General features: G+C 44.4%; 1 protein-coding gene across 1 annotated transcript in view; it reads right to left on the minus strand.

Annotated features, from left to right (window-relative positions):
- The window catches only part of RAB7A (RAB7A, member RAS oncogene family), a 124,227-nt gene that overhangs the window by 45,880 nt on the left and 54,815 nt on the right, over positions 1–23,532 (minus strand). The window contains exon 3 of the mRNA XM_069206236.1: positions 15,346–15,472. Coding sequence (XP_069062337.1) covers positions 15,346–15,472 — 127 coding nt within the window. The remainder of the gene's footprint in view (positions 1–15,345; positions 15,473–23,532) is intronic.

A 23,532-nucleotide genomic window follows, 5' to 3' on the forward strand; every position in this document is an offset into this window, starting at 1 on the left:
TATAAAGATCTATTTCCTGATAGCACAGTGTCACTTCTCCCATCACTGGTTCCACCCAGACGCACCCATTCCGTACGCCATCCCAGAGCAGGACCTTGCAGCCCCTACAGCCATGCACATGCTGTTATCCCAGGGAGTTCCCTTGGACCCCAGTGACATCCAAACCCTATCCACTACCAGTTGGGGATGGAGTAAACTTGCACGAACACTTCAGCATGATTTGCTGTACTCCCCGGCACCGCCAATACCAAATAACCATCTTTTCATATCACGCAGGAAGTATTGGTACAGCGCACACTGCAAGCATATAACATTTGCGCGATGGGTTTCCGGATTCACATGTTTTTTCGCGTACAGAGGACACAGGTTTTGCTGGAGCCACCCATCTGGAGCACTTTGTGTTCTGTCGATTGCAGAGTGCTCTCCGAACCTGCCTCCCTTCATACCCACTAGCGCCTGCAGATTTTACACCACTCAAATTAGTGATCACAGCAGATAGAGGGGAGCATCTGGTTTCCGGACTATATCAAGGGAGCTTTGCTCTATTATCCGTTGCTGATGCAAAATTTAGAGGCCTGGGAGTTGGACCTGGGCAGTCCCCTCTCAGAAAGCATATCCTTCGCCTGTTGCGCTCAGACCCGTTATGTGTTGTTTAATCACAGACATAAGCTGTTGCGTTTTAAATTCTTGCATAGAGCATATATAACCGAGTGCTCAGGCCTGTATGGATCCTACTTGATCCTCTACCTGCCCTAAATGCCTTGCACCAATGGCGGACATCCTGCACAACATGGACATGCCACCACATGAATACTTACTGGAGTGGGGTGTTTAGTCTGCTACTGATAATGTTGGGCACACATATTAATCCCGACCCACTGACGGCTCTCTTGGGGTATGTGGGCAATCTTCCTAAAAACTTGGTGTTATGCCGCTATTGCACTCGTTTGCCAAGAAAGAAATTGCACTCATTTGGGGAACCAAGAAGGCACCCACTACCAAGGTCTGGATCGCAAGCCTCGTTCACCGTCACACCACCAGTGAAACGTATGCATCTCTCCAACCCCCAGTGTCTTGAAAACCGGATATTTGGCAGCCACTCAAGTACTACTTACGCACCCTTGACACTACCCGGTCTAGCTCCCCCACATCAAGCAGAACCGTGTTGATATACGACATTGAAACTGCCCGTTATTAAATGTATCTGCACGACTTTGAATGTTTTCCTTTAGGTCACCGAGTGCTGTCCGACCCTTTACTGCTAAGTCGCCCAGAAGTAAATGCTTGCCATCTTCTCTTCAGTATTTTTTTACATGATACATTGTACTCTAACCCTCATACCATTGCTTGTTACTTATGACATTCCACTCTGATTGCACTGCTGTATATTCTTGAAAATGGTAAATATATTTAAAAAAATGTTTACAAATGCAATCTCACAGATGCAGATCGAAAGGCAGGGAAAACTGGGTCAGAGTAAGCGCATGTCAGACACAGTTATAGGTGACTCATTGCCTATCGCTACACCAACTTTCACTGGTTACAGCTTAAAGTGAAAGCTTCCCTATGGAGAACCATAGTTATGTCCTCAAATTGAAGTACGAGTGCTGTGGAGCACTAGGAGAGGGAGCAGAAAATGATTCCAACTGACAATAATGGAACCAACAAAAGTTCACCATTCATATCCATTTCTAAAGCAGTTTATTCAAATGAGAGAAAAATAAATAAAACTACAGGAAAAGATCGTAAAGCTTTTTTTCTTTCTTTTTTTAATTATTACACAAAAAGGGCATGCATTAGTAGGGGATGTGGTGGTGGTCAAGGATGGTAGGCCAGAGGTGATGGGAGTAAGAATTTTTATAACAGGAAGGGACAACTTGGGATTCTGCATTTTGCTTTGTAAAGTTAAGAGGCGCCAAGATCTTCATAAGGCTATAAGTTGGAAGAATTGACAATGCCAATAGGCCTCTCGTTAGTGACCTATAGGGTGTACCAATGGATTTTAGCCATGCGGCATCAGCATTGACTGTATGAAGTGCTTTTCCAGCTACGTCTTTAGGATTTTTAATAAATGCTTTTAAAACCATGGGTTCATTTAAACAACATTCCAATTGATGTTTTAGAATTAATTGGGATCCGTCCTTAATATAACTCATCTCCAATCTCCAAACTGCAGTTGACTCTGATGGTAAAGGCTTGTATTTTACTTACCACTCTTGACCCACTCAATGCTAGAAGCAATGACATTTTCCAGGAAAGATCTTAGTTTGGCTTGGTGTATGGGTTCAAATGGGCTCCTCATCAACTGTAAAAGGACTAGATTTACACTTTTAACAGCTGGAGGATGACTCACCAGGGGGCAAACTAAAAAAAAAAAAGTCCTCTTACAAACTTTCACAATTCTAATTTTCTATCACATGGGGGTATATTGGAGGCTCTACTAAAACATAAAACCACTGCTTAATGCACTTTTACAGATGCAAGAGAAAGGCCTACTCAAGCAAGATGTAATAGATAAGGCAACACCTGCTCTAGTGGAGAAGATGCAGAATGATTATTATCCAGATACCATCAACAGAATTGTTTCAAATTAAACTTTTCCATTCTGATTTTAACCAAGTTGTCCTTACATTCCTCTGGGATGTCTACATGTGGGAAGAAATCGGTGTTCAGGAACCAAGCCAATAAGTTTAAATATTTCAGATCCAGAGTAATAATTTGGTCCTCATATGTGGTAAACAAATTCTGCACCTTGCTGTAGCTTAGTAACACACTGCTCCATTAGGAGAAGCTGCTTTATTTTGGAGGCCCTCGTTTCGTTTGTGGAGCTTGCTTCGCACAAGCAGCTAATAGTGCCAACAGGTCTGTTAAGTGTGTTTATATCAAGAAGATTGATGGCCTCTGAATGTGAATTGCACTGTTACTCCTCTAAAGGACTAAAGTCTCTGCTAAAGGATGCCAAGTGACCTTGCTGTGTTGGTTTTGATCAACTGCCAGGCATTATATATATATGCCTGTAAAAAAAACACCTCTCAATCACAGGGCATGTCTAAGACCTGACTTTGAATCTCCGGTCTGAAAGATGTCAATTTCAGCCGTTCCCACCTTTAGGGAACTGCTGCACCTGCAAGCGGTCAAAATCCAGCAGAGGCTATGCATTGCACAGTCTCATCTGGTAGCTGGTCAATGTATGCACTGATGCCCGACCACATCTGCCTGTCACAGCAGCCTAGGCTAGGTAAGGATTTGGCTGACCTCACCATAAGAGCTACCATGGCGCAGAACTTTTCTATGTTGTTTAAACTCCTTCCTTCTCTGCCTGGCAGAGTACATCAGGACATGGATGGACTTGGGGATTTAATTTGGCCAGCCTGCATCACCTTGGAGTCAGCCCTAGGAAGATCTGTTAGGCTGGCAAGAGATTCATCAGGAGCTTAATATTTTTGTCCAGGCAACAAATAGCAAAGGCTGTAGGTGGATGTTATTTTAATTCCATCATTACAGATAAAATCAATTATTAAGATAGCCTTCACAGATCTACAAGAAGGCTACTTAAAATCATAAAAGAAGCAGTCTGATTGTTTGACTGGGACTGTTACATTAAACCTCTTGGAAGCTCTTTTCAGAAGTGTATGAAAGCCTCCGATAGTCAGCTGGATGAGGAGCAGCTGGTGGGGGAAAAAGGTGCCAAACAGTAATCTCATTCTGAACCTATGTTTTGATCACTATTCTCACTCGTTATCCATATAGGCATCATCACCCACAGCAGGTAATGCAGTGTTTGATTGAGGAGTTTGTGATCTTGAAATTGGAAAAGAAGGCAGCGTATGAGAAGTACACAGTGCACAGGCATGCAACTGAGGTTGCAAAGATGGCTACCCTGGCAATCTAGTCTTTGAAGGCTTGGAACATCTTTTTAAATAATCAGCTAACATCAGCCTCGGGTCTTTAACCAAAGCCTTTGGAATGAAAATGTCACTTACCCAGTGTACATCTGTTCGTGGTATCAGTCGCTGTAGATTCGCATGTTTTGCATAGCTCGCCATCTGGTGTTGGGCCGGAGTGTTACAAGTTGTTTTTCTTCGAAGAAGTCTTTCGAGTCACGGGACCGAGTGACTCCTCCTTTTGTCTCCATTGCGCATGGGCGTCGACTCCATCTTAGATTGTTTTTCCCCCGCAGAGGGTGAGGTAGGAGTTGAATTGTAGTAATAGTGCCCATGCAATGGAGTGACTAAGTATGTACTTATTTAAGGTTGAAATGATATATATATACAAATAGTTGAAGGTAACTTCCGAACTGCTACAGGCTCCCGGGGAGGCGGGTGGGCACATGCGAATCTACAGCGACTGATGCCACGAACAGATGTACACTGGGTAAGTGACATTTTCAGTTCGATGGCATCTGTCGCTGTAGATACGCATGTTTTGCATAGACTAGTAAGCAGTTATCTCCCCAAAAGCGGTGGCTCAGCCTGTAGGAGTGGAAGTAGTCTGAAACAATGTTCTTAATACGGCTTGACCTACTGTGGCTTGTTGTGCGGATAACAAGTCTACACAGTAGTGCTTGGTGAATGTGTGAGGCGTAGACCATGTGGCTGCCTTACATATTTCTTGCATTGGGATGTTTCCTAGAAAGGCCATGGTAGCACCTTTCTTTCTGGTTGAGTGTGCCCTTGGTGTAATGGGCAGCTGTCGTTTAGCTTTAAGGTAGCAGATTTGGATGCATTTAACTATCCATCTGGCTATACCTTGTTTTGATATTGGGTTTCCTGCATGAGGTTTTTGAAATGCGATAAATAGTTGTTTAGTCTTTCTGATGTTCTTTGTTCTGTCAATGTAATTGTAAGGAAATGCCTCCTTGGCATGGTTGCCCCCTGACTTTTTGCCTTTGCTGATGCTATGTTTACAATTGAAAGTGTGCTGAGGCCTGCTAACCAGGCCCCAGCACCAGTGTTCTTTCCCTAACCTGTACTTTTGGATCCACAATTGGCAGACCCTGGCATCCAGATAAGTCCCTTGTAACTGGTACTTCTAGTACCAAGGGCCCTGATGCCAAGGAAGGTCTCTAAGGGCTGCAGCATGTCTTATGCCACCCTGGAGACCTCTCACTCAGCACAGACACACTGCTTGCCAGCTTGTGGGTGCTAGTGAGGACAAAACGAGTAAGTCGACATGGCACTCCCCTCAGGGTGCCATGCCAGCCTCTCACTGCCTATGCAGTATAGGTAAGACACCCCTCTAGCAGGCCTTACAGCCCTAAGGCAGGGTGCACTATACCATAGGTGAGGGTACCAGTGCATGAGCACTGTACCCCTACAGTGTCTAAGCAAAACCTTAGACATTGTAAGTGCAGGGTAGCCATAAGAGTATATGGTCTGGGAGTCTGTTTTACACGAACTCCACAGCACCATAATGGCTACACTGAAAACTGGGAAGTTTGGTATCAAACTTCTCAGCACAATAAATGCACACTGATGCCAGTGTACATTTTATTACAAAATACACCCCAGAGGGCACCTTAGAGGTGCCCCCTGAAACTTAACCGACTATCTGTGTAGGCTGACTAGTTCCAGCAGCCTGCCACACTAGAGACATGTTGCTGGCCCCATGGGGAGAGTGCCTTTGTCACTCTGAGGCCAGTAACAAAGCCTGCACTGGGTGGAGATGCTAACACCTCCCCCAGGCAGGAGCTGTAACACCTGGCGGTGAGCCTCAAAGGCTCACCCCTTTGTCACAGCACCGCAGGACACTCCAGCTAGTGGAGTTGCCCGCCCCCTCCGGCCCCGGCCCCCACTTTTGGCGGCAAGGTCGGAGAAAATAATGAGAACAACAAGGAGGAGTCACTGGCCAGTCAGGACAGCCCCTAAGGTGTCCTGAGCTGAGGTGACTAACTTTTAGAAATCCTCCATCTTGCAGATGGAGGATTCCCCCAATAGGGTTAGGATTGTGACCCCCTCCCCTTGGGAGGAGGCACAAAGAGGGTGTACCCACCCTCAGGGCTAGTAGCCATTGGCTACTAACCCCCCAGACCTAAACACGCCCTTATATTTAGTATTTAAGGGCTACCCTGAACCCTAGAAAATTAGATTCCTGCAACAACAAGAAGAAGGACTGTCTAGCTGAAAACCCCTGCAGAGGAAGACCAGAAGACAACAACTGCCTTGGCTCCAGAAACTCACCGGCCTGTCTCCTGCCTTCCAAAGAACTCTGCTCCAGCGACGCCTTCCAAAGGGACCAGCGACCTCTGAATCCTCCGAGGACTGCCCTGCTTCGACGACGACAAGAAACTCCCGAGGACAGCGGACCTGCTCCAAAAAGACTGCAACTTTATCCAAAGGAGCAGCTTTAAAGAACCCTGCAATCTCCCCGCAAGAAGCGTGAGACTTGCAACACTGCACCCGGCGACCCCGACTCGGCTGGTGGAGAACCAACACCTCAGGGAGGACCCCCGGACTACTCTACGACTGAGTACCAAAACCTGTCCCCCCTGAGCCCCCACAGCGCCGCCTGCAGAGGGAATCCCGAGGCTTCCCCTGACCGCGACTCTCTGAAACCTAAGTCCCAACGCCTGGAAAAGACCCTGCACCCGCAGCCCCCAGGACCTGAAGGACCGGACTTTCACTGCAGAAGTGACCCCCCAGGAGTCCCTCTCCCTTGCCCAAGTGGAGGTTTCCCCGAGGAAGCCCCCCCTTGCCTGCCTGCAGCGCTGAAGAGATCCCTTGATCTCTCATTGACTTACATTGCGAACCCGACGCTTGTTCCAACACTGCACCCGGCCGCCCCCGCGCCGCTGAGGGTGAAATTTCTGTGTGTGCTTGTGTCCCCCCCGGTGCCCTACAAAACCCCCCTGGTCTGCCCTCCGAAGACGCGGGTACTTACCTGCAAGCAGACCGGAACCGGGGCACCCCCTTCTCTCCATTGAAGCCTATGCGTTTTGGGCACCACTTTGAACTCTGCACCTGACCGGCCCTGAGCTGCTGGTGTGGTAACTTTGGGGTTGCTCTGAACCCCCAACGGTGGGCTACCTTGGACCAAGAACTGAACCCTGTAAGTGTCTTACTTACCTGGTAAAACTAACAAAAAACTTACCTCCCCCAGGAACTGTGAAAATTGCACTGTGTCCACTTTTAAAATAGCTATTTGTGAATAACTTGAAAAGTATACATGCAATTGAAATGATTCAAAGTTCCTAATGTACTTACCAGCAATACCTTTCAAACAAGATATTACATGTTAAATTTGAACCTGTGATTCTTAAAATAAACTAAGAAAATATATTTTTCTATAACAAAACCTATTGGCTGGATTTGTCTGAGTGTGTGTACCTCATTTATTGTCTATGTGTATGTACAACAAATGCTTAACACTACTCCTTGGATAAGCCTACTGCTCGACCACACTACCACAAAATAGAGCATTAGTATTATCTATTTTTACCACTATTTTACCTCTAAGGGGAACCCTTGGACTCTGTGCATGCTATTCCTTACTTTGAAATAGCACATACAGAGCCAACTTCCTACAGTAATACATTAATGCTCTTTTGACATCTAATGTATGTAGTGCCCTCTCAGCTACGGTATCTGGCTGTGGAAAGAACACTGGAAGTTCCACTGTTTGATTTAGATGGAACGGTGAAATAAGCTTTGGTAAAAATTTTGGATTAGTCCTTAGGACGACCTTATTCTTGTGTAGTTGTATAAAAGGTTCTTGTATTGTAATCGGCTGAATCTCGCTTACTCTTCTTAGGGAAGTAATGGCGATGAGAAATGCAACCTTCCAGGTTAGGAACTGTTTCGCAGGAGTGCATGGGTTCAAAAGGTGGACCCATAAGTCTAGTTAGGACAACATTTAGGTTCCATAAAGGAACAGGTGGTGTTCTTGGTGGTATAATTCTCTTAAGGCCCTCCATGAATGCTTTAATGACTGGTATCCTATATAGGGAAGTTGAATAGGTAGTCTGCAGGTATGCAGATATTGCTGCAAGGTGTATTTTAATGGAAGAGAAAGCCAGGTTAGATTTTTGTAAGTGAAGCAAGTAACCCACTACATGTTTTGGAGTCGTGTGTAATGGTTGGATTTGATTAATATGGCAGTAGCAAACAAACCTCTTCCATTTACTTGCATAGCAGTGCCTGGTGGATGGCCTTCTGGCTTGCTTTATGACTTCCATACATTCTTGGGTAAGTTGTAAGTGCCCGAATTCTAGGATTTCAGGAGCCAAATTGCTAGATTCAGCGATGCTGGATCTGGGTGTCTGATCTTTTGGTTGTGTTGTGTCAATAGATCTGGCCTGTTGGGCAATTTGATGTGGGGTACTACTGATAGGTCTAGCAGCGTTGTGTACCAGGGTTGCCTTGCCCAAGTTGGTGCTATTAATAGGAGTTTGAGTTTGTTTTGACTGAGTTTGTTTACCAGATAAGGAAGGAGAGGGAGAGGAGGAAAAGCGTAAGCAAATATCCCTGACCAGTTCATCCATAGGGCATTGCCTTGGGACTGCTTGTGTGGGTATCTGGATGCGAAGTTTTGGCATTTTGCGTTCTCCTTCGTCGCAAACAAGTCTATTTGAGGTGTACCCCAGAGTTTGAAATAGGTGTTCAGAATTTGGGGGTGAATTTCCCATTCGTGGACCTGTTGGTGATCTCGAGAGAGATTGTCTGCGAGTTGATTCTGAATCCCTGGTATAAATTGTGCTATTAGGCGAATTTGGTTGTGAATAGCCCAACGCCAAATTTTTTGTGCTAGCAGGCTTAACTGCGTGGAGTGTGTCCCCCCTTGTTTGTTTAGATAATACATTGTTGTCATGTTGTCTGTTTTGACGAGAATGTATTTGTGAACTATTATTGGTTGGAAAGCTTTTAGTGCTTGAAAAACTGCTAGCAGTTCTAGGTGATTTATATGCAGTTTTGTTTGATGTACGTTCCATTGTCCTTGTATGCTGTGTTGATTGAGGTGTGCTCCCCACCCTGTCATGGAAGCATCTGTTGTTATTACGTATTGTGGCACTGGGTCTTGGAAAGGCCGCCCTTTGTTTAAATTTATGTTGTTCCAACATAGAAGCGAGAGGTAAGTTTGGCGGTCTATTAACACCAGATCTAGAAGATGACCCTGTGCTTGTGACCACTGTGATGCTAGGCACTGTTGTAAGGGCCTCATGTGCAGTCTTGCGTTTGGGACAATGGCTATGCATGAAGACATCATGCCTAGGAGTTGTAATATCATCTTTGCTTGTATCTTTTGTGTTGGATACATGCGTTGTATGATGTTGAAATTTTGGATTCTTTGGGGACTTGGAGTGGCTACTCCTTTTGTTGAGTATTATGGCTCCTAGGTATTGTTGTACCTTGCACGGCAGAATGTTGGATTTCGTGAAGTTGACGGTGAACCCTAGTTTGAAGAGGGTTTGTATGATCTGATTTGTGTGGTTTGAGCACTCTTAACGAATGGGCCTTGATTAGCCAGTCGTCTAGATATGGGAACACATGTATTTGCTGCCTTCTGATGTGTGCAGCGACTACTGCTAGACATTTGGTAAAGACTCTTGGTGCGGTTGTTAGTCCGAAAGGCAATACCTTGAATTGGTAATGTATTCCTTTGAATACAAACCTTAGGTATTTCCTGTGCGATGGGTGTATTGGTATATGGAAATACGCGTCTTTGAGGTCTAAAGTTGTCATGTAGTCGTGTAGTTTTAGCAATGGTAACACTTCTTGTAGTGTGACCATGTGAAAGTGGTCTGATTTGATGAATGTGTTTACTATTCTGAGGTCTAGGATTGGTCTCAGCGTTTTGTCCTTCTTTGGTATCAGAAAGTACAGTGAGTAAACTCCTGTGTTTATTTGTGTGTTTGGTACTAATTCGATTGCATTCTTCTGCAATAGTGCCTGCACTTCTATCTCCAGGAGATTGGAATGATGTTTTGTCAAATTTTTTGCTTTTGGTGGTATGTTTGGAGGGAATTGTAGAAATTCTATGCAATAACCATGTTGGATAATTGCTAGAACCCAAGTGTCTGTAGTGATTTCCTCCCATGCTTTGTAATAATGACCTATTCTTCCCCCCACTGGTGTTGTGTGGAGGGGGTGAGTGACATGTGAGTCACTGCTTAGTAGTAGGGGTTTTGGGGCTTTGAAATTTTCCCCTATTCCTAGGGAATTGCCCTCCTCTATATTGTCCCCGAAAACCTCCTCTGTACTGTCCCTGGTAACTGGACGGTGTTGCCTGTGAGGTGCTGGCTTGTGTGCCCTGACCCCGAAACCCCCCTCTAAAGGGTGTTTTACGGAATGTGCTGTAATTCCCTCTGCTCTGCGGGGAGTAGAGTGCGCCCATGGCTTTAGCAGTGTCCGTGTCCTTTTTGAGTTTCTCAATCGCTGTGTCCACTTCTGGACCGAACAGTTCTTTTTCGTTAAAAGGCATATTGAGAACTGCTTGCTGAATCTCTGGTTTAAATCCAGACGTTCGTAGCCATGCATGCCTTCTGATAGTTACAGATGTATTAATTGTCCGTGCAGCTGTATCTGCAGCGTCCATGGAGGAGCGTATTTGGTTGTTTGAAATGTTCTGTCCCTCCTCAACCACTTGTTTTGCCCTCTTTTGTAGGTCCTTGGGCAGATGTTCAATGAGATGTTGCATCTCATCCCAATGGGCTCTGTCATAGAGCGCAAGTAGTGCCTGAGAGTTAGCGATGCGCCACTGGTTTGCAGCTTGTGCTGCGACTCTTACCAGCTGCATCGAACTTGCGGCTTTCTTTATCTGGGGGTGGTGCATCTCCAGATGTGTGGGAGTTGGCCCTTTTCCTAGCTGCTCCTACAACGACAGAGTCTGGTGGCAGCTGTGTAGTGATGAAAACCGGGTCTGTAGGAGGCGCCTTATACTTTTTTTCCACTCTTGGTGTGATTGCTCTACTTTTGACCGGCTCCTTAAAGATTTCTTTTGCGTGCCGGAGCATACCAGGGAGCATAGGCAGGCTTTGGTATGAGCTGTGGGTGGAGGAGAGGGTGTTGAATAAAAAGTCATCCTCGACCTGTTCTGAGTGGAGGCTTACATTGTGAAATTGTGCTGCTCTAGCCACCACTTGAGAATACGCAGTGCTGTCCTCTGGTGGAGATGGCTTCGTAGGGTATGCCTCCGGGCTGTTATCTGACACTGGGGCGTCGTATAAGTCCCATGCGTCCTGATCTTGGTCACCCTGGCTCATGGTGGTGTGAGCTGGGGAATGTGATGGAGTTTGTGCTGGTGAGACATTAATTACAGGTGGAGGAGAGGGTGGTGGAGTAACCTTTTTCACCACCTTTGTTTGTGGTGTTTGTTCAGTTTGGAACTCCAATCTTCTCTTTCTTCTAATAGGGGGAAGGGTGCTTATTTTTCCTGTCCCCTCCTGTATGAAAATACGCTTTTGCGTATGGTCTAAGTCAGTTGATTGTAGCTCTTCCTCAAACCTATGCTTTCGCATTTGGGAGGTTAGCGATTGCTCTTCTGTATAAGAGCCTGAAACTGGGTCGGTTGCAGTCTGTTTTGGCACCGAAACCCTGTCTGCATCTTTTTTCGGCTCCGAGGTGACTTTTTTCTTTTTCGGGGCCGAAACCTCTCGGCGTCGATCTTCGTCGGTGCCGCTGTCTCGGCGTCGAGCCGTGTCTACACCGGTATCTCGGTGTCGATGCTTGTCTCCAGCACTTTCTCGGTCCCGAGAAGGCTGCGTGCCGGTGTCTCGACCGGAGTCGGACGATCTCGGCACTGTTTGGGCCTTCTTCGGTGCCGACGGTCGGTCACCGAATTTATGGGTCGAGCCATGGCCTGGTGGCAGTGGCGTCCCCTGGGCCTTGTAAATCTTCTTCGGAGTGGTTTTCGACGTCTTACTCAAGGTTTGTGTATCGTCGAATCCTTCGGAGTCCGATTCGTGGATCGAAAAGGTTCCTTCCTCTTCTTGTTCCTCGAACTCTCGGTGGGCTGTCGGCGCGGACGCCATCTGAAGTCTTCTGGCTCGACGGTCTCGGAGTGTTTTTCGGGACCGGAACGCACGACAGGCCTCGCAGGTGTCTTCACTGTGCTCAGGTGACAGGCACAGGTTACAGACCAAGTGTTGGTCTGTATAGGGGTATTTATTGTGGCATTTGGGACAGAAGCGGAACGGGGTCCGTTCCATCGGCGTTCTGCACGCGGTCGGGCCGACCAGGCCCCGACGGGGGATCGAAAAACTACCCCGAAGGGCACCGGAGCTCTTCGATCTTTCGACGCGGTGTTGAATCTAACTACGCCGATCCCGAACGCAACAATACCGACGAAAATCTTCCGAAATTAGCTATCTTTCCGTTCCGAAACTCGGAGCGACAGGAACACGTCCGAACCCGATGGCGGAAAAAAAACAATCGAAGATGGAGTCGACGCCCATGCGCAATGGAGACAAAAGGAGGAGTCACTCGGTCCCGTGACTCGAAAGACTTCTTCGAAGAAAAACAACTTGTAACACTCCGGCCCAACACCAGATGGCGAGCTATGCAAAACATGCGTATCTACAGCGACAGATGCCATCGAACATATAATTTCCTCCTGATATTGTAACTCTTGCTCAAAGGGTTCCTAGCCCTATAAATACTGGAATGGCCTAACTTTCCAGCTTGATTCTCTAGTGTCATCCTGAAGGGGGAAACCTTTCATATACTCCTTATATTCCTCTCGATATGGGACATGACGATTCATTGGACTGGAGGCTGGGCAAAAGGCCCATCATCAGAGTTTTCAAACAGCTTAGTGGTAAAGGTGAGACCTTGCTAGGTGAAGTATGTTGTGTCATTAATGGTTCTGAAATCCGCTTTTCTGTGATTAGTACATTTTTTAGGTTTTTGTTGGCAGTTTACTAGTCATCTGAGCCTCTGCTGACAGTGAAATAGAAAATCAACAGAACAGCAGTCTTTGGTGGGGTGGTCACTGTCAACGATGTCCCTGTACTGATTGTCAACTGTTTCCATAGTCAACAACCATTAAGTAATTTTTAGAGATACCAATCTTCACTAGATCTAGAGGCTCTGATGTTGGCCTGCGTTTTGAAAACCTCTTCCTTTCAGTATTAGTGAGAAAGTTCAGATGATGGGCTTTGTTCTCTGGAAGGCATTCTGTCAGATTTCTTTCAAAGCTACTTGAAAGTTTCATTTTATGAAGAATGTTTAAAGGAACGGCCTTCCCAACAGTCATTTATGAGTTTTCCTGGCAGCTTCTGAAGAACTCTCTATGTCATCCCCAGACACCAGGGTTTCCTTGCTGCTGAATTTCTTTTCCAGAATAATAATCTGGCTTCTCTGCCCTTCAAGGTTTTTATAGAAAAAGTGAAACAACTTTCAGTCTTTTAGCATGTGTGAGGGGTTTAGGTGGTAATGGATTTCTTGTGGGAATCTTGTGAGTGCAGTCTCCTCTTCCCACATTTACTGCAAAGCCCAAAGAGACCTCTTTTGGATGTCAGAGACAGGATATTCAGTCAGATTTTGAATCAAATGACTTTAGAAATTGCCTTTAAACAGTTTTTTGGGGGGGGGTTTAAAAAACATTAAAGTTGCTGACGATTCTCAGGCTTTTCTGAAGTAAACTGAGCACAGCACAGGGTTACTCATATCATATGACATGCAGTATGGCAGCCTCTCAGGAAGTGTATCAGGGTGCTGCAATCTGACTGGCTGAAGATTAGTTCTATTTATGTGATGTGAATAGTATACCAAGGTGGATGTTTCTAGCCCCCACAGGCTAGATATACTGTGATGCTCAATAACTTCACCATGAGACTTCCACTTCGACGATGGGTAATGGTTAAAGCATTTGAATATATGAAAGATCCTAAACTGGAAGTGTTTGGCTCTACAACATGCACACAAATGCAGCCACCTATCCACTCCCTATTCAAACAAAAAGACACAAAATTGTGTGCATAAGAATGACAAGGCAATGTGTACCCTGGGTGGTGGGTGACTGCAGGGAGGCATGCACCTCAAGATGTGTACGGCAATGGGGCCATGTGAACCAGACGTTGGGCAAAGTACAGGATTATGAACCCTCCCTTTCACATGTGCTTTGGGAGAGCAAGAAAAGCTTTGGGCGATGTGCACTTGGTTGCAGAAGTAGACAAGTTTTTGTGCTGTCTAGGGAGGGACGGTCCCAGAGTAAATAATCCTGAATTTTTAAATTAAATGGCTACTGATGCCGTAAATGAAATCTTCAGCAAGTGTTGAGCACCGCTACAGATGAATGCAGTTATGCTTGTAATCCATAAATGCATGTATTCAACAGTAATAAAGAAAAGCCAAACACTCTGTTGTCTTACGTATTCATTAGCGTTTGTGCACATTTACCTGCAGACAACAGATTCAATTTCCATTGCTCAGTCTATCATCTCAGATGTTGCTAGGACCCCCACCACCACTTGTGTCCTACGCAATAACTGCTGCTCCAACTGTAAATCTTACAGTTCCACATAGCCCACACTAGGTCCTTATTCTTACATCTACACATGAACACTGAAGACCTGCAAACTGCAGTCATTAGGTCAGTTAGAGAGGCAAAAGTCCTTTAAGACTGTTGTAACACATTCAGTCAACAATGCCAGTTGAAAGGGTGTGAATAATTATGATATGTGCATAATGAGCCATACCATTACAATATCTTCAAAAGCAGGATAATGCCAAGCAGGTTTAGTTACATGAGGAGTGAGTTTATGTGGGTAGGTAGAATTATTAGAAAGCACCTTTAAAAAAAAACAAAAAAAAAAACAAGGTCAGAAAAAGCTTGACATCTGCAGCCAAGAGCAATTAATCAGATAAATCAACAAGGTCACAGTACAGAACTGACATCTTCACAGAGAAAAGCTAGCCTATTTACACTATAAAGGCTCATATTCTGTCAAGTGCCTTCAACCTGCTCCTTGCACACACTCCCAGCATTAGGCACTCAATACAGGATGCAGCGGAACACGGACGTCAATAGAATGTATGGTGTGCAGATGAACCTGGCTGAAATGATCATGTCGTGCCAATTTTCTACCATTGCAAGCTAAAAGTAAAGTCAGCTTGTCACTGATGCACTATGTCCTATATTTTTCACACCTTTCAGTCCACCCTGCTCCAAGTAGTGAAACAAGCTTTTCCAACTTAAGAATTTTCACATAAAAATAGAATTAGAAAGAGACCTATCTAGAACCAGATTCTCAGGATTTAAAAAGGTGAGATTGACACCCTTGGATCAGCTTCCATCTAGCTAGCTGATGAGAAAAGTAATATGCATGATTTTTGCCACCTTCCACCTAAAATATTCAGAGTACAATATTCTTTGGAGGTAACATTGTAATTTTTCCAGATTAGTTCTTACCTGCATAGTGACCAACCTATCATCCACCATCACCTCCTTTGTCAGGAAATCTGCTCCTATTGTTGCTTTGTATTGGTTACTAAACTTCTTGTTCACATACTGGTTCATAAGTGAAGTTTTACCTACCCTGAAAATAAAAACAGAAACAAATGTGTAAAAACAGTAAAAAAAATAAAATTAAAAAAAACAATAATTTGAGAAGGTTTAAATTGTCATTTCTTTATTAAAAAACATGAAATAACTGCTCATTATCCACTATCAGTTTTCTTTTTTAAATAAAAAAAAAAAAAAAAAAAAAAAAAAACAACCTCAGCAGCGAGAACACAACCTCAAGACAGGGAAACTACAAATGTTTTTGTAGAACCTGGAATGTGTAAAGGAAGTCATGTTTTAACAGTATCTAGTCGTACAGGAGGATGGAAAAAGGTCCATCAAAAATCTTTGTAAATAAATGTAAGTTTCTCCCATCATGACCCTTGCCAAAAATAGCCCATTCATGGGATGCAATGGACTTTCAATTATGTTGTCCAAACAATGAGATTATAAGCAAAATAATTCCTATTCATTCTTATCTTTAGTGACTAGACAGGAAATAGTATGTATTTTACACTGTCATTGCTATGCACACTATGGCACTAACTACTGGTATGCCCCCAGGCAATCAATTCACTAAATAGGTGTCTTCATTTACTTATCACAGGGTAGTATGACAAGATTAGTTTTTACTTTCTTTGCCTCTGAGCCAATAGTAAATTCACAGGTCTACTAATGTCAGAATGATCCCAATCTAGTGATGACTGAACAAAAACCAATCAGGTATCCTAATTCCACTGCACTCTATTGTGATTTGTGGGGACAATGGAAGACAGTGAATATACTGTCGACACAAACAAGAAATAAGATATTGATATAGTCTCTGTATAAATTGTGTAACAGCATGGGTGGAGTCCTCGTCTACAGGACATTTGTCCCATCAAAGCTCCTATAAATTTTCTTTTTTTTTTTTAACCACACACCTTCCCAAAACACACCCACGCACTCAACAAGAACAATCAAAGATTTTGGAAACCTCATTGCATACCTTTCAACCTTGCATATAAATAAGATTAAAATGTTACTTTTAGTCCTAGATACTCATCATAGTACCTTCACTGAATTCATGAGCATGAAATATCCACAAGTAAAGTCTCAGCACACCAGATGGAGCAAAAATATTTTAAATTAAAAAAAAAAAAAAACACACAATCTGGATTCCTCTTTCGTAAGTAACTAGCTTTTAAAAATACCCAACACAGTAACATTCTGGCTATTTTCAAACAATAGAGGAACATGGGAAACGGACAGATGGGTAAGGATGAATTCAGTTTTCTCTCACCCGCAGGATCCTTCTTCATACTTGTGATTACCAGCATGATAGTCAAGTAACAACAGTTCAAGGACTTTGTGGTGAGAATTGTTATCCCAGCCTGTGGGCCTTAATCACGAATATCTTTTTGGCCATCACAGCATATGCTAGCAGGCAGCACCTGTTGGCAGACAGATCTATAACATCCTCATTGCACTGACCTGGTTAGAAACCATGCAAGTTTCCTTACAATCTTCAAAAGAAACCCCTTCATTGATATGGGTAAGTGGCCAATAAAAGATTTAATGGATTCCCTAGCCAACCTCCTGTACCCAACCAACACTTCCGTCATACTTAAGGCTCATAAAGGCATGGATGAAGTGACAGAAACATCCTTTTCAAATGTATCCATGAATCTGTTCTTGCATGGAGCCATAAGCGTGTGCAAGTTGGGAATCATACATACAGCCAACATTATAAGGGTAAGATGAAGGTTTTTTTTTTTTTTTAAAGGGAATGGACTGTTCACTCTGGTCTCGGTTTGTGAAGACTTTTATAAGTATTTGCCTTAAAGAGTTCTACTGAAGTTTCAAAATGGCCCAAAACCAAGGATGAGCACCCGAGAAGGTTTTATGTTTGAAAAGACTAAATAAGGATGGAGACTGAGTAGATGCAGGGTGGGTGTGGCTCCTCCATATGGGTGGAGGAGCATCATTTCCCCCCCGCCAGCAGCAGAAGCTGCAAACCTTTCACCAAGAAGGGTTAATAAACTGTTTGTTTATTATCCCTTCGTGGTGGAAGGGACAGGGCCACGGAGTGACTAGCACCGAGGGGAGTGCACTGTGCACTCCCCACAGAGTGCATGTGTGTTTGGCCAACCAAACACACATGCACTGTAGTCTCTCTCCAGCCCAGCAACACGGTTGCTGGGCTGGAGAAAACCCGCACAGGCTCCCAGTCTGCCTGGGAGCACCCAGCCAACCCTGACGCTGCACTGAGCAGAGTTAGGATTGGCCGCAGGGCAGGAGCGGCGCGCGAAGATCAGGTAAGTTATCCTTTTTTAATTTTTTTTTAATTAATTTTAAGACCTGCTCCCCCGCGCGCTGCCCCCACACACTCAACCCAACCCCCCCCCCCACCCACCCCCCCAATTAGGAAAGCGAGCCGCGACTGGGTGTGATTAAATATGATGTCTACTATTCAGGAAGTTTTGAAAGAATCACTTATGGTGAGATCCAAACTCTGAACTCTTAATGAAATATCTTGCAGGAGACTATAGACACAGCATGGAGACTTTTTTTTACCTTTGCATGGCTCAGCTTTTCATAGTAGTATTACTTCTAAGACAATGGCCTTTCTAAAGTATAATGAAGTTCAAGACCAGAACACCAAAGTATGAAATGATGCCTGGCCTAACCTTAAATTTTCTTAGGACCAAGAAGGAATTGGTTGTGTAGCAGGCTTTATTCAGTAGGGAGGGTGGCAAATGTCAGAAGACAACACCTTCAAGTTTAGAAGATGGCAGCAGAGACAGCAATAGTAGTTCCAGTAGTATCTAGGAGAGGTCAAGAAAAACTTCAGAAGACACTTGGAGCTAATAGGATGAACTTCTAACTGAGCCTGGTTCTAGCCTACATCTCAGTCTACAGGTGAGCATTTATGATTTACTGGGCACTGACTTACAGTGAGTACCTGACAGAAAGACCAACCAGACTGCATAGTGAAAAAAGCTACCATTGTAACTACAAAGGAAACAAAGACAGCTAGCAAAGCCTATGGATAGATCACTCCAAGAGCTTGAGTGAAGCCATAAAACCACACCAAAAAAAGAAAAAGTATTTTTACAGCTGGTAAAGATACTTTTATATTAAAATGGCAAACCTGTGACTTTAGCCTTGAAAATCTCAAGTGTGGTGTGGGCCCTCCATCCATGCTGCTAGTCGTGGTCATACCTCGCGACCAACAACCCCTCCTATCTGTTTACCTTACTGTATTTTTATTTTTATATTTTTTAAGACTGATGTAGGGCTCCATGCAGTGCCTCTTGCCTCGGTCCAAAGGCATTGTCTGTGACACCATAATTGATAGCTTTTCGCAGTCCACACACCAGGATGCAGACTCCTCAAGAACCTCCACAACACTCCTGACAATGAGTAGAGACATGCTCTCGGACATTAAGAAGCCTGTACCCTCACCTCACTGTTCAGACAACACTGCTGGGATGCATTTGACAACTGCTCTATTTTCTCAGGTGGAGATCAGTCTTTACCAGTCTCAGAATCCAGAAACCGTAGGACAAGTCTGGTTCAACCTAGCTCTTCACAGTCATACCTGTGAAATCCTCCTGAAGCAACTACTTCAGCCAAGGTAAATATCACAATATACTAGGTTCAATCTCATACTCCTGCAGCCAGGGTAACTCACCTACCACCCTCCAACTCCAGGGTCAGCTTGACTAAACACTCCCTTTGCATGCTAAAGGCAGGTGTTGCTACTCGTGGCAGTTTTAGCACACGGCCAAGCTAGTAGATTATTTCAACATCTATCCTATGACGTCTGAGGTCCCTCATTTAATCATTAGTGGAACCCGGGGACACCCACTGAATCATTACTGCAATCTGTGTATTCCCAACTAAATCCAGGCATCTCTGGAGATCTGAGAAAAAAAAAAAAACACACACACAGCAGCAGCTCCTCTGCAATGGCGAGGAGTGTTGCCCCACTGGCTTAGAGACTGCAGCTGAAAAATGAGACAATTTTATTTTATTTTTCAGCTGCTGGCTGAGCCAGCCTGTGCAGGGAGTGGCGGGCCAGGCCAGAGGAGGAGTGGAGTGCACTTAAAAATGCATATGTCAGTTTGGCCGTCCATCTTAGGTCGTCTAAACTGATATGTGCACTTAGGTTTTCCTAACCCAGCTGTGTGGCACAGCCAGGTTGGAGCAACAGCACAGACTCGCATGCACTGTCTGAGGAGCAGAGCAAGCTGCTCAAACCAATCCTGGTGCTACTCTCATGCTAATCATAGCATGAGAGCAGCATCAGCATTGCCTGGGGGGAGCCTGTGCTGGTGTCCCAGGGACTGGTGGGACACCATCAGGTGTCAGAAACAGGAGCAAGGCGGTTGGTGGCTGGACAGGTATGTTTCCCCCCCCTCTCCCCCTGTTAACTATTCCTCCCCCCTTGAGATTTGCAACGGCCGCCAATGCACAAAAATACAGAAATAAGCATTTATCAAAAATAGACAAATGAAATATTTTAATTCACAAATACTGACATTTTTTATTTCCTTTTAGAAGGTGTGCATATACAAATTTGAGGCCTCTCATTGTCTATACTACATGATTTTTTTTTTTTTGTTATTTTTAAATCGGGGGAGGGAGGGCAGAATTATAACACCTGATCATTTTTGTTTCCGCAAGGGAAAAAAAAAAAAGAAAAAAAGTCACTAGATTAATAGTGCAAGACAGCCAACAGGTCCATTGTAGTAAGGCTACTTAGCATACAAACTATAATGCAGATTTACAACTGTTGGACTCTGTTTTGTGAGACAAGATCCACTTTTGAGAACCTTACTCCAGATTCTGAACTATTGCCAGGGTGATCATGGTTTCAGCATGTCACTGTAAACATATTGACTTTAAATATATATATTTAAAAAACAAAAAAACAAACAAAAACAAGCACCAAATAAATGCATGTATACCACATGCTAATGGTTACAAGGAATCCCCAGTGTGCCAGCTGGAAAACTTCAGCATTGAAACAACCAATAAGAATCAAATGAAACCTACATTTCGTTGCACTTCTGAGACCTATTGCAAGCTTTTTTTTTTACCCCTATATAGCAAGAGCTCTGTCAGCGTTTAAAACCTGTAGACATCCAGTACTTGCTCAACCCATCAGGACACTCAAACAAGAAACGTAAAAGCACACAAGAGGGAATGGAAAGACCAACAGTTAAATGCAGAAGTGGTAGAAACTTGAGTAATCAATCAAGGGACATTACTGCAACAGGCCAAAGGTCTGACCACAGAAATACATGCTGCAAAATGAGGAAGAGAAAAGGCTTGAAGTCAGCACAAAAAAATGCATTTGAAAGTTAAGAATCCGCCAAGCAATCTGAGAAAGCTGCAACTACAAAGGAACATGCTTGTAAATACCTGCCTTAAGTAGTCTCCATTGCAGATAGCACAGCATATCATCAATACATAAAAGGAAGTGGACAAAAAGGGTCCATGCAATGCAGGGGCTAAGAGAACATCCCCAGTTATACAAACGACTACTAGTTCAGGGTCAAGTTCAGCCACCCACATCCATAGAGACCCTATTTCCTCAGCTGCGTTTCTCTAACAGCACTGACATACTTAAACATGTGGCAAGAGGATAACTGCCAGGTTGCATCAAGTGTGGGCTGAAGATCAAGTTCAGTACTATTTTCACACAATGACAATGACACCTCTCCTCCTTCACGAGCAAAGTGAAGATTCACATCACAATACCAAGGGTTCACCTAAATATATTGTGCAACATGCTTCTGCAAAAACTGCACATCTGGTCTAGGCATGATATCCAACACCTAGTGCTTAAGGAAAGATAGCTGAAGAGACCCTCGGAATGTGAATGTGCTTCTGAAAAGCCAGAGGCTTTTAGCAAAGCATGGGGCAGAAGAATACACAATGAATACAATTCCACATATATGAACTGCCACCAGATACCAAAAGAAGAGCTAGCAACTAGGAATCAGCGAAATAAGATTGACCTCACCTCCATGTAAACACAAGAAATGGAGGAAGGAGTGAGAACCACCATTCAAACCTTGACCTCTCCTCAAAAGTAACAGCATCTACTGTGTAGGAAATCGAGGTTTCAGTACACACCACATTCTTTTTTTGAATGGGATCCCCTTTGGTAGCTATATAGCCTCAATGATCATTTCAGCAAAAAGCCACTTTGGATATCCAAACAAATACATTGATGCAATTCACTGCCTATGGCACTCGGATATGGATGTCACACTTCTGGGTGCCAGCTCTCTGTGTACACTGAACTTCAGAGATCCGGCCTTTCCCTTTACAACTCATTCTAATCCAATACGCACAAATAATAGGGAAAGCTGCAACTCCTAGATTACACAGATTTGTTAAATGAAAACCCAGCCAGTAGAAACTGCAGCTCGGTATTTAAGAAGCAATTTGACAATTCAAGTTAGCTAGTCCGCATGCAATGTATGCTAAAAACACTGATTGCCCATATTTCTTTTCTAAAAAGAGAAGATCACGCTTATGATGTTGCCAATTTCAATGTGCTTATCTCTTACTACTACCACCATACCATTTACATGTTATTTCTACTGTACGGATGACAGTTGAAGGGTTCACACTGCTGCCATATTCTGCAACATTTCGCTTCCCTGGTAAGTTAACCTGCCTGCACTTGCAGCCTTTTCACCTAACCGCCTTTGCCTCACACAGACTACCCCAATGCCAATTTTAAAGTGCAACCAGGTAGAAGCAGACCTGTCTGGCTACTGAGCACACAATGTGCCCGTTCTACACCCTAGGCGAAATCTGACTAGGAGTGGAAGCCTGAACAAGGACAGTTCAGCTGTGTATTTGGGGGCACAGCCTTTTCCTGAATTCATGGGGTGAGTTCTACCGATACTCCCCATGGCGAAATCAAGTCTGATCTACTAATGCAGCTATTTTCACTTTACTGCTTGACGGAGGTAAAGTCGTCTAAGGGGCGTTTAACACTCCAGTTAGTAGGTCTACCCACAGCAGTGCAACTGCTCCTGCTTTAGCGCATATCCCAGAGACACAAGCATTCAAGGAGGCTGCTATACAGGCTAGGTTCCTCTCTTCCACTCACCTGCCAGCTGTCCTCCACCTCCTTCTGCTGGCATTCAGTGGAGATCCCAGTGAAGCCCTGATGAATCCTGATGGTGACTCTAGCAGCACTTTCGACAACCTTGGCGCAGTGATTCTGCCACTGAAGCACTCTGCTGTGCAACTGACTACATGCAGCGCTTGGAGCTGTGGTATTGATGGGACTGCTGGTGTCACTCCCAGTCTACATTCTACTGTACCAAGGTTTGCAGTGTCTAGTGCCTCAGATTCGAGAGAGCCTTTCCTGGCAGGATACTGGCGCTCCAGATGTTCGGCAGCAGGTAAATCTATAGTTAGACCCGAGGGAAGCAGATTCTGGCTGCATTAGTCTTTCAGTTCTAGAGGTGAGCATGGTGTTCTGATGCAGCTTGTAGTGCCCACACCACTCCCGTACTGAACTGAGGGCGCTTGTGAATATTCTTCCCTTAAAATTTTCTTTCCTGAACATTTTTTTTCCTAACAAGTTAGCTTCCTTTATTAACTTAGTCTAAAATGCTTTTAGCCGCCTTAAGCATATGAGGGAGATTCAACTGCTCCAACTCAGGAAGATCTTTTCCTGTTGGCAGAACGAGACCATAAACCCCACCCCTTTAAGGAACTTTGGCAGACCCTTAAATTATTCCATGGCCAATAATATCTCGGCCCAATCAGCAACCCAATATTAGGGATGCAATAAAACAGGCGCCCTACTTGCGACAGTTATGGGCAAAGCAAACCCACGGGTACATACGGGAAGTCAAGAATGCTACTGCAGTCTGCGGTCCTGTCACTTCAAGGGAGAGGAAAAACAACGCATTTCACACATTTCTATCGCACCCTACCTTGCCTCTACTGATAAGAAAGTGGGGCTATTGATGAGTCCATCACAAAGTCAGAAGTCATGGTAGCTATATAACTAAAGCTGGGGAAGGCCCTGGAAGCAGACAACTTCACGCCTGCATTTTATAAACACTGTGC

This window comes from Pleurodeles waltl, chromosome 9 (genome assembly GCF_031143425.1).
Source record: "Pleurodeles waltl isolate 20211129_DDA chromosome 9, aPleWal1.hap1.20221129, whole genome shotgun sequence".
NCBI lineage: Eukaryota > Metazoa > Chordata > Amphibia > Caudata > Salamandridae > Pleurodeles > Pleurodeles waltl.